Below are 15,287 nucleotides of genomic sequence, written 5' to 3' on the forward strand. Positions count from 1 at the left end.
TAAATGGTATCAATGGTATCAATCCTATAATTTGCTTTGGGAAAATACAATAGTTATTGAATGAAAAAAGCATATGGAACAAAAGCAAGGAACTCAATGAATAAAAAGCATGTAAAAAGAGATCAGTAAGCCTATTCTTACATCCATGTTCATTAGGAATGCAGAGTGTGTTTCAAAACCTTTCAGAAACAACTGATAGGTCCTGTTGACTTTATTGAGCTTTGGATCAAATCCTATAATTCTGGCAACCATTTGTTACTTACAATAATGACCAGAAGCAGTATGACATTTCTTATTTTTATATAAGTAAAGTATCAAAAATACACTAATAGCAACTGGTTTCAGAATGAGCAGCTGATAGCTACCTCTTGAAGAAATAAAGTATTCTATTTTTAATTTGTAAAAAGAGCTAGGGCTTCAAGATGAATTCTTTCAGTTCTGACAAAAATACACCCTTAACAACTTCATGTGTAACTGCAAGGGCAGTGGCTGTTTTATTTTAATTTCTGTAATACAATCAAAGAGAATACCAAAGGTTCACAAACCAAAAACAGAACTATCAAGAATTAAAATTATTAATGGGACTATTAATCACCTGTTCAGGTAAGCATTATAATACAATATGACTGAAGAGAACAATGGGTGAAGTGCAAAAAGTGAGGGTTTTCAAACAACTATCTAAGCTTTTAGGTTCCATAAGGAAAGACAGAGCCACTACTTAGCATAGCTTGTTTAGGAACTTTGTGGTCAGAAAAATTTCCTGTTTCAAGTTCAGTAAATTAAAAAGCAATCAAAGCATTGCTAGGAGAAATGCTCACCTGCAACTGTTTTTTCCAAAGCAGATAGTTTCTTCAGACCCATAACTTGCAATATGGACCAAAATTTGCAAAACTCGGGCTTCTCTGAAGGTAGTGCCTATTGAGTCTGTGCACAACCCTCGTGGATATCAAATTGTTTGGTGGCAGATGACAGAAAAACCTTTCGCTACATTACTAAAACACTCCAAACAGGATGAAAACAAGAATGGATAAGAATAGCTCTGCAAAAAAAATATTGCTAGGAATTCCCATAGCAGGCAATGACAATTGCTTTCCCAGGAGGAACTGTACCTAGAGAAGTCTGGAGAGAATGATCAGTGTGAACAGCTCTGTCTGCAGGAGGTAGTGTAAGGAATTGGGATCTGATTCTGAGAATGACATTATTAAGCAGAGGTCTCCAATCCATTTTCAGGTATCTTGTATGACTCTTATGATGACCATCAGCAAAATGAGACTTGCTAAAGGTCTGAAAAAATAGTAGCTAACTATGATGTGCTTCTCTGCGATGATCCTGAGTCTAGTTTGTTATTCACTCCAGAAAGCCTGTGTCAAAGTAAATAAGGGGAATTTCACACTTCCAGCACTCTCTGAGAATTAAAAGCCTCAGAAAAAAACTTGGCTAGTTATAAACTATTTGTCAGACTTTTAGCAGAAAACATTATTCATGTACTTGAAGAACTAATATTACAGTGCTGATAACAGTTTTTACCACTGAAGTCAAACTTGGTGCTGAACTGAAGGTAATAACTGAATATAATAATAACTAAAGGTAATTTTTATTTGTGCTGGAAAATCCTCATGAACATCCCATTGTTTATTAGGTAGATATCCCCAGCTAAGAGACAATGAAGAACAATGAAGTTCTGAATGAGACACTTGTACACATCAATGGGTACAGAGTGTCTCCTGATACTGTCCTGTTAAACAGCTCTAAGTAGAAATGAGAAGAGGTTTTTCAGTCTCTGGCTGGGTCCAAAGATCAAGCTGATGTCAGCAAATTTCTAGCTGAGGATGCAAGAGTTTATCACTGTCTCATTTCATAAACTTATTAATCTTCCTGTGAGATACAAGCTCTAGCTAGCTAACACATTTTTCCCTTACGTAAACCTCTCTCTACACTCTCCTCCTCTATCCTTCTCCTTAAAACTGAGAAGAAACAAGCATGGATTATGTATAACTCTGTCCTGTCTTGTAATCAGTGATGGGTTTGGTAGCTAAAGATCCAAGGTACTTGTCATGTAGATGTTTGGGCAGGTGCCAGATTTTGAGATGTGACACAATCCAGTCTGTATGTTCTTCAGAGTTTTAACTAGAAGTAGTTGACATACCATCTGCTAGCTGGGATTTCAGTGTCCCCTGTCACCATGTCTGAATGGGAAAATGCAGCAATGGCCTTAGGTGTGCTATCCTTCCACAAACATTTTGGTATCAAATAATCCCAGAGCTGTAAAGTAGGTATTCTGTTCAGTTGTTTAATGTAAATGATTGCATTTGAATGGGCTATAGGCATATGAATGAACAAGCTCAGAAGGAGAAGTAGGTGTCACAGCTCTAAAACCCACCCAGGATTTTTGAGTGCTAGTTAGTAGACACATGCACATGTCCCATATTGTTCTAGGAGACTTAAAAAAAAAAAATTCCCCAATCCCCTCCCAGATCACTTCTCCCTCCCAATTTTCAACACATCAGCCCTCCAGCAACACCCAGAGTCATGCCACCCAAACTCTTATGACAGCAGATATTTTATTTACTCTTCTTTGCTTTGTGGCACCATTAAGTCCTTCTGAAGCAAACTGACCTACAAGGAATAAGTGGGATTTATTCTATCCTGAAAATCTTCAGACCTGTAACTGCAGTTAGACTTACAGAAACACTGCAACTTGATTTTGAGTGGCACCAAGTTCTTAACAAAACCAAACCTACAATGTGGGAATTAAAACAAGCTCCTCTGAAAAGCAGGGCATGGACTACTGCTGGAGATGATGATCCCTCTGCTAGATAAAACACAGTTGGATTTTCAAATTCCAGACCAGGTGTGGAATTTATCCTCTTATTTGTATACTAAGAGCATCTGACACAGTATCAATTCAAATAAAAAATTATTGTTACCAACAGGTTAACAGTAAAGTTTCACTTTAGTGAATAGCCCATCTTCAAAAAAAAAAGAAATGTTGGGTAGAACTTTTACTATCCAGATCTCATTACTCAATAAAATGAAATGTAACCACGAAGTACACAGAAAAGAACAGGTAACAAAAAAGGACAAATATTTATTAATAAAACTAGCTTTCATGTAAAATTTAGTAACATACGGCTACACTAATTAAAAATACACTGAAATATTCAGAAGTTCTGCTCCTGTTGGCACATTTGAAAACTGCAAGATGACACTTTTACCAATCATATTTTAACATAAAGTGTCTGCAGTTTTCAATTTTGTAAAACAAGTTTTTTTTAAATGAAATTTAAATACTGTTTCAAGAACTGTCATCTGAGTAAAAGGTGAGATTATGTTTAGGTTACTTCAGCTATTAGGGAGATTTTCATTATAAAGCTTTGGGAAATATTATTATACTTCTCTTTGATAAAAGAAAGCTATTTCTCCCTCCCCAAAACTGAATGAAAATCTAATAATGTACAAAAGGCACTGAAGGCTGAAACCAAACAACAAGAGCCACAATCCTTTCCACCAACTAAACATCTAATGTTAAGAATGGTTAAGACACATCACCCTCATTCCTGCTACAGGGTGCAGCAAGAGGATGGAGTCTGTTATCAAGACACTGCCATAAAAAAGAGTGGAAAGACTTCTCATTTTTAACAGTCTGATCTCCTCCTAATAGGTACCTGAAATTACCCAAGCTCTGAGGACACACAGTAATGCATTTGTTATTCTTGGAATGGTATCACCATGACCTGCAAAACAAGTTGCTGCAACAGTCAGCTTAAAATTTTTAGCAAAACTGGCTCTCAAAGGCTCTGAATGAAAACAAAGATGCACAGGACTAGTAGAAGGAATGTATGGAAAGGTAGATAAATAAACCCTAAACAGGGGAAGAATTTGACTTTCATATAGTGAAGAGAGAAAAGAACAAAGAGATATATGCAGATGTGATCACAAATAATAAAATACAACATAAGAATTTAGCATATTAAAATGGTATACTTAAAAACTGATAAATGTATTTTCTTTTAGAAATACTGTATACTTACGGTTTGAGGTTTCTTCTTTTTCTTTTTTATTGCCCTGAAAAAACCTTGCTTTTCTTTCTCCTTGAGCTGTTCTGAGTGACTGTTAAGGTTTTCAGGACTTTTCCTAAACATGAAATAGGTTATTGTAAGAGAGATTTTATTGTGATATTATATAAATTCTGTGTAATCAGGAAAACTTATTTCAAAGAATGCAAATTATTGATTAAAGAAAAAAAAAAAAAAATCTTAATGTTCTAGCATTCAATGGCTCAAGGGTTACTATGTAAATACCTGGTAAGTAGTCTTATTAAATGGCATAGGAGGATACAGAGTTAAGGTAAATGTTTAGCTCAGACCAGTGAATAATTATAGTTATTTAGGGAAACAAAAAGCACGCATGTCTTCTTTGTTGTTTTTTTTGGTTTTGTTTTTGTTTTGTTATTTTGTTTTTAAGCCAGAATTTAATATTCAAGCCAAAATATCACAAACAGGGTCTTTTAGAAAAATGAAAAAACCTATCTGAGAGACCATACAAATGGCAATACAGTATCAAAGCACAGGTCCAGTTTATCCGTTGCTTGCTGGAGAGCCAGGAGTTGCCAGAGAGGACCAATTTCAATCAAACTTCCTGACCTTTGCTGACATGGATCCAAATTTAGCACTGGGGATCTACTGTTGTCCATTTCAGCTTAAAAACTTCAGTTAGTTTGTTATATGTGGATGAGATAGTGCTGGCAAAAATGTCCCCAAAGTGAAAGAGGTGACTTGCCTGAAGTCCAAATTTCCACCTTTTACCCAGCCTAAAGAGCTGGATCAACTACAGCTGATAAATAACACATTACTTTAGGGTTAGGCAGGAAACTATGTATGTAAAGTATTGATAAGGGGTAAAAAAGATGGCTTACATAGGACTTTTGTGAGTCATAACTGAATGCAGTTCTCATGCCCTTTAAAATAGTTTGAAAATTGGAAATGGTTCAAGGAAGTGTTACAGAAAGCATTTCAGAGATAGAAAGAATGCTCTACATTAAAAGAACTGGAGATTTCAGTCTCTTCAGTGTGTTAAAAAACAGCCAAACTCGTGCAAACATTTAGTGTCTGTGATTGTGGAAATCAAGTACTTATCCAGGAATAAAGTACAGGGCACTAGAAGGGTCTTTAAAGTAAAGGGCAAAGACAAAACAAGAACAAGAAGGTGGGCAGTGAAGCCAGAGAAGTCATATTAGAAATAAGGCTCTGATTTTAACAATGGAAATCATTAAGAGCCAGAAAGAACTCCCTTGTCAAATAAGTGGATTTCCAATTTTTTTGTATTTCAATTTAGGACCACATGCTCTTCTTGAAGACACACATAAATCAGGTATGTTACTGAGCCTGGATCCCTCAGAATGGATGACAGTTAATGGCACCTAACATACAGAAAATCATACTGGATGATTTAATAGTCCTTTTTCAGTCTTAAGTTGTACATAACCAAATACGAAATTATTCCATTGTCTTGATGAAAAAAGTAAAGGAAAGCCACGGGTTTAAGAGCTCTGGATGACAAATAGAGAAGCTTTTCTTGGAGTAACTGTAATGTAGCAACACTTAGCTGTCTGCTATAGTTATCTTTGGCTTCTAATTCTGGCTTTAAATGCTATGCTATCAGCTGGTGATTCAGCTGCTACTACATGCCAAGCTAAAATTTTTTTCACAGCAAATGTGAAACACATAATTGGGGTAGGAATCACTATTTATTGATGAGTATCTTCAAGTAGTTTCATCAGTTCCTCAATTTCTACAAAAAACCCACCTCAATATTGAAACACTAGAGGGTTGTAAGTAGAACTGCGTGCAGTGTTCAAATGCTGTAATAAAGTACAATTGCTGAGTAAGAGAATGGGTTTAGAAGATAGATTTATAAGCAGAGAGAATGATGGAAATTTTCTTAATTTAGATTTTTGGAACTTTCATCTAGATCCTGGAAACACATTCATGTGCACAACAACATAGATTTAATGTGAAAATTACTATGCTATAGAATAAAATCTCTAGTTGGTTACAAGTATTGATTTATAACACCTATTTATTATATACTAGATTGCTAAGCATTCCTGTATTCTGACACATCCCTGTCTTCTCCAAAGGAACCACTGTGCATTCCATACCTCTGCAAACAAACCCCAAACCACAGCCCCAGTACAAATTACCATCCCAAATACAGTTTTGCCTGCTGAGGAACCACTGTCAGATCATAAGAAGTCCCTGTGTAGCTATTCTTCATTGTGCTTAAATTTTTTTTCAGTGTCTAGCTACAGCTTTTCTGTTCCAAAATCTATTCCAGAATGGAGGTGCTGTGTTTTTAATTATGAACTTGACCTTTGGAATAATGCTTAGGATATGCTTTGCCAGACTTTTAGGCAGAGATTCACTCAAGTGTAAATTCTTTTTTTCAGTCCACTGAACCTGGATGGGAAAACTGCTTCCTACAGCAGATGAGCTGGTGCAGAACTCAACTTCTCTCCTCTCTGCTCATCCTCTCTGTCTGGTCAATCTAGTCATAAAGAGGAGGAACATAAGGGGCTGAGAACTCTGCTCATTTTCAATTGCTGCTTAACAAAAAAACAGTGGTTTTAACCCTACTGGCTCTATGTCATTACTTCTTGTGACTCATATTGCAGTTACAGTTGTCTGAAAAAGCACTGACCTTGAAAAGCAACTGCTTCAAAACACATGCTCATTATGTGAAGAGGGTGAACATATATAGCATTATGGCAGGAAGCATCAACACCAGGATTTTGTACTCAGTAAAAATAGAGCAGAACATTTTAATCGATGCTATGGAACACTGGGATATTTTAGGAATCCCAAAAGATTATTTTCAGACAATGGACAGTACAGGGAAAAAATAGGATTACCAGAAAAAAAAAATCAGAATGGTATAGTCACTCAACACTGAACTCTTACAATGTAACTGCAAGTGTCATGGTATTTTGTATAAAGCTTCAGCCCTTGGAAGCAGATACACCAGAGTCTGTTACACAGTGTGTCTTTTTTACAAGCAAGTAAGGCTGGCCCCAGAGAAGAGCCCCCAGTCAGAGAGCTCATCCTCAAGCAGAATCCAAAGCCAAAACCTGCTGCTGTTTGTTATTTTATCTTTGTGTGCTTAAAACAATGTTAATCCCATTGGTTATTCTGGCTTTAGACATCTGGAAAAGGCAGAGGTATAAAGAGAAGTCCTGTGATTATCATTAGCACTTATTGCCCCTGGAGAGGAAAGGTTTCCAGCTTCCTATAAGTACAATGAAGCGTAGCAGCAAACATGCACAGGGCAAGCAAGCTGATGTGCTTTAAGATTAACTGAAAGGAATAAATATGAAGCATGCTGCATTCATGCTGCCACAGGTAAGATTCCTAGTGCAGACAGCTCTTTCTGGAAGGCAGTATGCCATGCTCGTTTCAGTTATTTTTTAGCAGCTCTAATCTCAGCAGGCAGCCTGGCTTTGAATGCCTCTTTAACTGCCAATATACCACCCCTGCTTGCTGAGCTGCCCACAGCTACATCAGTAAGGATTTTGGTCTAATGGAAGAGTCACTGAAATGTCTTGGGTTTTCTTTGGAGCATAAATGAACAAACACTAATTGTCCCAGTCAGCTTTTAACTTTGCTTAAAGTAAAACCATTGGCAGTTATAGAGTTACCATAATTGTAGGCCAGAAAACACCAGAAACTAGCAAAGCACCTGAAACAAATGGTTTACTGAAGGTTAGACTCTCAATCCCACTATCTGAAGTTCATAGTAAAACTTCTTGATCTAAAAGCTGGCATTGACAGCTTTAAAAGTCTGAGATCAAATCTGAACTTTGTTTACAGCAGCAAATATTTATTTTTTCATGTGGAAAAGGAAGATTTATTAACTGGGATAAACCCCAGATCTAGCATCTTATGTGCAAAAAGATCAACCAGAAGCCATTAAATACACTAGATCACTTGAGGTTATGGCATCCCTAAAACAAATAAGTATACATATGTATATAAATACACACACACGTTTTACACCACCCACTCTGTATAATTCACCATTACCAATCATAAAAATTTGGAAGTGGTCATTTTTGTAAATTTATAAAGCATAGACCTTGGTAGGCTTATTTTTTTGGAGAGAATGTTGATGACTACAAATTCTGGAAAGCTTCCCTGCAAATAATGTTAGATTGCATTATCTTATCTTTGAGTACAAACCAAAAAAAAACCAGTGATGACCAGGGAAGGGTAGAGGAAGAGGCACTCACTGGTCACTAGAGTAGAGACTGGTAGGGAGGCTCAGATGTTGCCAAAAATATGAATAAAGCAAACCTGTTGGTAACAGTGCATATGCAAGAGTCTTGTGCAAGAAATGTCAAAGGGAAAGCTATACCATTCGAAGATGAACACCCTCAAGATATGCTGAGTAGATTCCTAAAGCTGCAACAAGTGTAACACAGAAGGGTAATTTTCAAGCTTGAAATGTACATATTTGTAATTTCCTGATGTTTTTTATAAATTGAAGAATTCTGTTAATGAACTGGAAAGTATTTACAATGGAGCAACAGTTGTACTGCAGACACAGCTGAAAGCGCTTTGAAGTAGCTTGCTGGGATATTGGCAATCTTCTAGCTTCAGCAACATTAACTTATAGCCAGATGTGTCATGTTTACAAAATACTGCATTATTTTGGAGTCTTGAAAATTAATAATAGATAGATCATACGCTTAAGAGTGTCACTAATCTTTTTTTGTTGTTCTTTTCTTGAATGACAGTTTGTATGTGTTTATATATATTACAAACATATAAAGTAAAAATGGATATTATAAATCCTTTTTCGTTATTTTTTTTCAGGAAGGTATGATAAATGTTAGAAAAGCTATGGCTAGCTATTTGGCATAGAAAGAAAGCATTTTAATGGAGATAAAAGGTCTAAAAACCAAAGCTTTTCAGAAGCTGACAGATATCGTGTAAGCAACCAATGCAAACACTTCCAATATGATGTGAGAGAAAATATTGCATGTTGGAGTTTATTCCAAATATATATTTAAAACTACGGTAATGGTAAAAGATAACTCGGTCCAACGTAAAGCATCTTGCCTTTACCTACTGATTTTGCCCAGCACAAGAGAAAGCTTGTACAAATAAAAGAAAACACCTATTCTTGTATCAAAAAGAAAAAATTGAGCAAGTTCAAGGCCATTTACAGGAAATATTCTGGCAAAGGAAAGATTCTCTAGAAGGATGAAAAATTTGCCTTTTTGCAAATCAAGTTGTCTAAAGTTCAGAAGTGATCTAGTAATTTAAGAGTAAAACCTGATGACAAAAGTCAAGTTTATAACATCTTTATTTTTAAAGAGGCAGGACAGTAGGGACAGAGTGAAGAAATGCACACAAAGACAAGGGAACATCCGTGACAATTCAGCCCAGCAAACATTCACAAAATCTTTGACAGAAGAAAGGCAACATAGAGCAATAGTATGAGAGAAGCAGTATTTTACAGTAGTGGCAAGTCCAGGTGGAATACATGTTGCTCATAATTGGAGGTGAATTGTCACGTACCAGTTACGTATGTCAGTCAAATATCAAATGTTTACTTCATCATAAAATTGATGTAAGCAGAATCACAATCCATTAGAGCTTTCAACATTTTCATAAGCATTTACATGAATTCTATACAGAAAATCAAGTAGAGGAACACACACTCTACATCACTCAGGAATCTGATTAAGCCGCATTTATGGCACAGAACAATTTTGCAACAACATCAGACCATTGCCAGGACAACTTGCACAAAGTTAACATGTAGAGCTGGGCAGGAAACATTTCAGGAAAATAGGGAGTAGGAAAAGCAATGAGAAAGAGAAATGCATGCCAAAATAGCAGTAACTTGGTGTTGTGAGCACTGCCATTCCTCCCATTTCATAAGAAGAAATGCTTTTTCTTCTCTGGGTTCTTCTCTCAAAGGAGCTGTTCCACTTTGTGAAAATATCTGAGTACATTAACTGGTGCAAGGACTTACATCTATCTGCCTCAGATTTAATGAAGGGTTTTATTCACCAGGCCATATTCAGCATCTCTTTGGTCCTTTCACTATTTCAACAATATGAAATAGTTTCAAGAGAAGATATTGAGGGAAACAGAGAATAAGCTCCAAATAACCTCTAACTTATGGTACAGGACATTCACTTGTTAGATGTAAGATCTTGGCTCAAGCCTCTGGTTTAAATAATGAAGAACAAGGACCCTGCACTCAAGTTCCTCAAATTCCAAAAAATGATGCTGACCCCAGAATATTTGTTGTGTAGAGTGTTTGTGTTTGTAGACTGTAACTCTACTTGAACTGGCAATTCCATCTTGGTGCTGAATAACCTTCCCAATAAAAGGTTTGTGGATATCAGTCTGTTCCTTTGAAGTTTTAGTTTTGATTAGTTGGCATTTTAAGCAAAAAACCACTTAGTTAAAAAATTCCTAACCAGCTCTAATAACATGCTGTTTTTTCAGTTCAGTTAAAATAACATTACATGTCTCTTTGCAACGACCACATAATAAAAGGCTATATATTGCCAAATTATATATAAAGCAAAACAACATTCCAGTTGGTTTATATTATATGCAAAATAGGAAGATTCAGATATGAAGAACAACAAAATATGCTAAAGGGTTCAACAGTAGGAATAAATACCTTCTTTAGCCACATAATCACAAGTACCACCTTTTTACATAAATGACTGGATTCCTCAGCTAAATTCCACCAAATTGGATGTAGGAGGAGCTACTGAAGGGCAGGAAGCAGACTTCTAGTGAATCAGAGCAGGTGACAAAGGTTCTGGAGTAAACATCTTCTATTACTGACATGGGTATACAATCTGAACAGATGCTGAAATACCAGTTGTTTCCCTTCCCCACCCCCTCCGCCCTCTTCTTTTTTAAAACAGATAATTCACAGTTTGTTCATATTAAAACACATTAGGTCAGTCAACAAACCAGTGAAACAGTTCTTTAGAAAGCATTATTTTATCACACTTCAGAGAGCAGTGTTTCAAATAGTAGTATGAAGCACAGCTGAATGCACACAGTCCATTCCTCCCACCAATCCTTCGAAGCTCCATTTGCTTATTTTTATTCAGTGTGCTATATTGTGACTGAATAAAGTAGAGGATTAAGAGTATTTCAGAGCTGAACAGCTCTCAGAACAACAAAATTAAGATATTCCCTTCTAAGTCCTGCAAAGCTATGTATATGCTGTAATTCTATTAGCATAATTATACTTAATTGTTCTATGTTATATAATGGAGCCATGTGATGCTTTTAATCTTTTAAAATCAATATATACCATGAAGCTGTTGCTTAGTCCATTTTTCCATAGAATGTACTCATTTCCTTCTGTGGTGTGTAAGCAAAAAGAGCAGCACCCCCATTGTAGGGTGAGTATTATATTCTTCACTAACACAGTTCTACCTTATATATGGAAACATGCATTTTGATATTTTTTTCATTTGTTTGACAATCCATGCTTCTGGAATCCACAGAGGAAGCTACAGTCTTGCTATCTGTACTACATGCACACAAGCACTTTGTATTGTATTCAATGGAAGATGAATAGTGGAAAAAAAAATCTGGAAAGACTGGGCAAAAGTATGTAAAAATTAATGCATTCTGTGTGATGATGTAATGATGTATTTCTTACTGCTTAAAAGGGGACAGCAAACATGCAACACAAGGCCAGTATAGTCAGAGGAAGTAACTAAGCAAGCACAGACAATAGCAAAATTTTAAAAAAAAAAGGGGTTTTCCCTCCCCCTCCTGTTAAAAATCCCTTTTTTCCTGCCAGTCTCTACACATCTGTGTAAATAACAACTCACCAGGTGTCAAAGGTGGTTTGCCTCTTTGAGTGGTTTGCCACCGTGCTGCTGTCTGCTGGTAACACAGAGGCTCTGTTTGACACACTGTTCTCTATGTATGTGCTCTCTGGACGCGGAGATGGAACTGGACAGGGAAACAGCCAACAATGTATACTGAGCACAGCCAAAAACCACAGCTTCCAGCTCTCTGCTTCCTCTCTATCTCTTTCACAGAAAAGTCTAAGTGAAGACACAGTTGAGCTTCCTGTACGACTGAAAAACGTATACTTTTTTATAGTTTGGAAACCTGCTATTTTGTGATACTTGCAAGGTAATGTTAGTTGTGAAATGACTTGGGAAAAGAACTTGGGTAAGTTGTTATTAGATTTGAGAACATTTCTATCTGTAGGAAGCCACAAGTGCAATTGATGTTTAAAACCAGGAAACAGAATAAAAGATTAGATTACTATTATTAAAGACACAAAATACTACATTTTGTCTTCACTTAGACCTTAAACAAAGGTATGACTCCTGAAAAAAATTACTTGGTATTTTACGTAACTAAGAGGTTATTCATTAAAAATGCAAGGATCAAAAACAGATATTACAGATTTTTCAAAAAGCCATACTATGGTTTTGAAGAGAGGTTATATATACCTAAAGCATAAATTTATTAAAATTATGCATCTCATCAGAAATGCTTGCAATGGATTAAAAACTGATCAGACACTAGTTGCAGCATTGTATTACACTATTTATAAAAACTGACTATATAATTTTTTGTTCAATCTGTAGTATAAAAGTACACAATAACCTTTGTATTAAATCTGTACTTAAGAACTGCATAAGTATGATTTTTCTCATTGTAACTTTTTCTTTCCATAGCATTTTGCATATGCTGTTATCTATGTATTATTTAAATATAGTATCATTTTCCAATGCAATAATTAAGTATGTGAAATAAAATATAGCTTTTTCACAGACATACCTTGTTTCACACTTCCTCCTTAAGCCAGAAACCTCCAGTTCAGAGTAAGTTTATAATAATGCAACCCCAGACCTATAGTTTCCTTAGCACATGACTTATGGAAAGTCATTCTTGGAACTTGTGTTTCACTATGTTTGAAAAAGAAGGATAAGCCGCAACTAATTTTAGGAGTGTTTTAAGGATTAATAAAAGCAATTCAGGATGGAGGATTCTTAAGGATTCTCTTTTGCATGTGTTACTAAACCTTACACTCAAAAGTATTGCTCAGAACAATACAAGATTTAATATTGCTCAAGGGTTTTAATTCTGCAATAGGACACTTGGCAGATTTCAACATGTCCAAATCAGGTCATCAGCCAACTGATCAACCTGAAAAGGATAAGAGGGAGATTTGTGACTCTAAGTAAGGTTATTAGGTGACTCATAATCGAATTTTAGCTGATTGGGACTTCTTAAGGTTCAGGGGAGCCCCACAAGCCTCCTAATGCTTGCAGGACAGTAATGATCTTATCATTCTTGTCTTTTTTGAAAGGATTACCTAGGTTTAGCCATGAGGCAGCTGCTCAGAAATCACCATCTTTTGCATACCATAATAGAACAATATCTACCTCTGTGTAGATGCACATATATACATACATACATATATATGCACATACCCAGCCCTGTATTATTATTATTTTTTTAACTGGGATTATGTGTGCACTTTTTCTTGTAGGAAACTCTGATCTTTAGTAAGTCTGAATAACATAAATTAATATACTTTTCATGCAATGAAAAACTAGCATTACAATTCCATGCACCCCAATATTGGAAACAGATCAGTAAGCATGTCAATCTGTTAACGGTAAAATGGTGTTTAGATATAACATTAAGAATTTAAAATAAAAATTAATAACATTAATGAATTGTTTACTCTGGTAATATTTTATTTTGTCCAACTCCCCTGTCTCTGAAAGTGGGATAACAATTCTTTTTCCAATAAACTTAAGTTTTTCATGTTATTCTCTCTATTTCCACTACTTAATTTGTATTCTGTTTTAAAATTCTAGTTTAATTTTGAAAGATCCACCATAAAATTACCTCTGTAAAAGCTGCCAACTCTTCTTGGAACAGGATCATTATACAGAATTCTATTTTCCTTAGTAGATGTTCCATCTTCTGTGTGTGGATCATGATATGCTCCACCCTAAACAAATGAAAAATTGACTATTTAAAATGAAAGACTATAAACTGATTTGCAGTTTTTTAACAAGAAGTAACCCCAAAATTAACCACACACAATTTTCCTGTTATGTTGTTAATAACTGCCAATATCAAATCACAGACTATGTAATAAATAATTATTTGGTTTTGCTGCTTGCTTCATTTTTGCAAAATAGCATGAATACAGTTTTGTCTCCAAGTTGTAATTCTAAAGACTTGAGCATGATTCAGACCCTCATATTTTTGAAGTAAATGCAATGCAGCTGTAATACTTCTGGATGTTAAATTAATTTCTGATGAAATCTGCTCACTCTGCTATTAGCAAATTTTAAAAAGCAAATAGGAAATAGACATCATTTGCCATAAATGCAACAGTAAAGTGCTCTTATACAGTAGCACCTAGAGGTACCAGTAGCCACAAAATCTATTGTATGCAAAATAAAAGGTAGTCCTTGAACTATGAAATCTATAACCTTGATGTTTAAGTCATGCAGGATAGCAAAACCAGCATCATTACCTCAATTAGTTGTATTTTCCTGAATATCATTTCTGGGAGGTACTTCAAGCAAAAGCTTAAGTACACCCTTAAAAACATCCATATGCATACAAATTGCCACCAAATATCTCCACTGTTAAATGAAGCAGATTATGCAATTTTTCCCACAGTACAGACTGAGGGTGTCCCTGACTACGCAGTGGGGTTGGATTTAAAAGCATTAATCAAAAGCTTAAATTCAAAAACACTGACCATGAGCTGAAGGCAAATTCTTTACAAATGATTAAGCATTCCAAAGCAAACCAAAATGAACAAAACCATAAGCATTAAGATATGCATTAATTTTCTAACGACAATAAAAATTTGTCAACAAATAGTAAAAAGATAATTATCTAATGAAACCTATATGAAATAAAATTTGAATTACTTATTGTATTCACATCTACTACACAATGCAGAAAGACCCTGAAGAATACAAGGTAGCATGAGATTTTATTATTAAAAACTCAAATGTTGGTGTTATTGCCCTTCTACAGTAGCATCCAGAAAAAAAAGTAACATTTGAATAAAATGAGAACAGAGAAGAATGACTACAAAAAGAAAGAAAAAGGTTTTGAAATGAAGCTGCTATAACCCCTTCTAAATCACACTTGTCTTTTGCTTGTCTTTGCTGCATTTTTTTTTAGTTACACTGTTTTTTTTCTGTTTAGATGCAATCTTTTCTCCTGTGTGAATACACA

The 15,287-nt window shown here is 35.4% G+C and overlaps 1 protein-coding gene across 4 annotated transcripts in view; it reads right to left on the minus strand.

Moving 5' to 3' along the window:
• Positions 1-15,287, minus strand: part of CDKL5 (cyclin dependent kinase like 5) — a 129,800-nt gene that overhangs the window by 9,896 nt on the left and 104,617 nt on the right. For all 4 annotated transcript variants that reach the window (XM_030460668.1, XM_030460652.1, XM_030460660.1 and 1 more), the window contains 3 exons: positions 13,929-14,034; positions 11,882-12,005; positions 4,032-4,134 (listed from right to left, as the gene is read on the minus strand). In XM_030460668.1, coding sequence (XP_030316528.1) covers positions 4,032-4,134; positions 11,882-12,005; positions 13,929-14,034 — 333 coding nt within the window. The remainder of the gene's footprint in view (positions 1-4,031; positions 4,135-11,881; positions 12,006-13,928; positions 14,035-15,287) is intronic.

The sequence above is a fragment of the Calypte anna genome, chromosome 1, assembly GCF_003957555.1.
Source record: "Calypte anna isolate BGI_N300 chromosome 1, bCalAnn1_v1.p, whole genome shotgun sequence".
Taxonomy (NCBI): domain Eukaryota; kingdom Metazoa; phylum Chordata; class Aves; order Apodiformes; family Trochilidae; genus Calypte; species Calypte anna.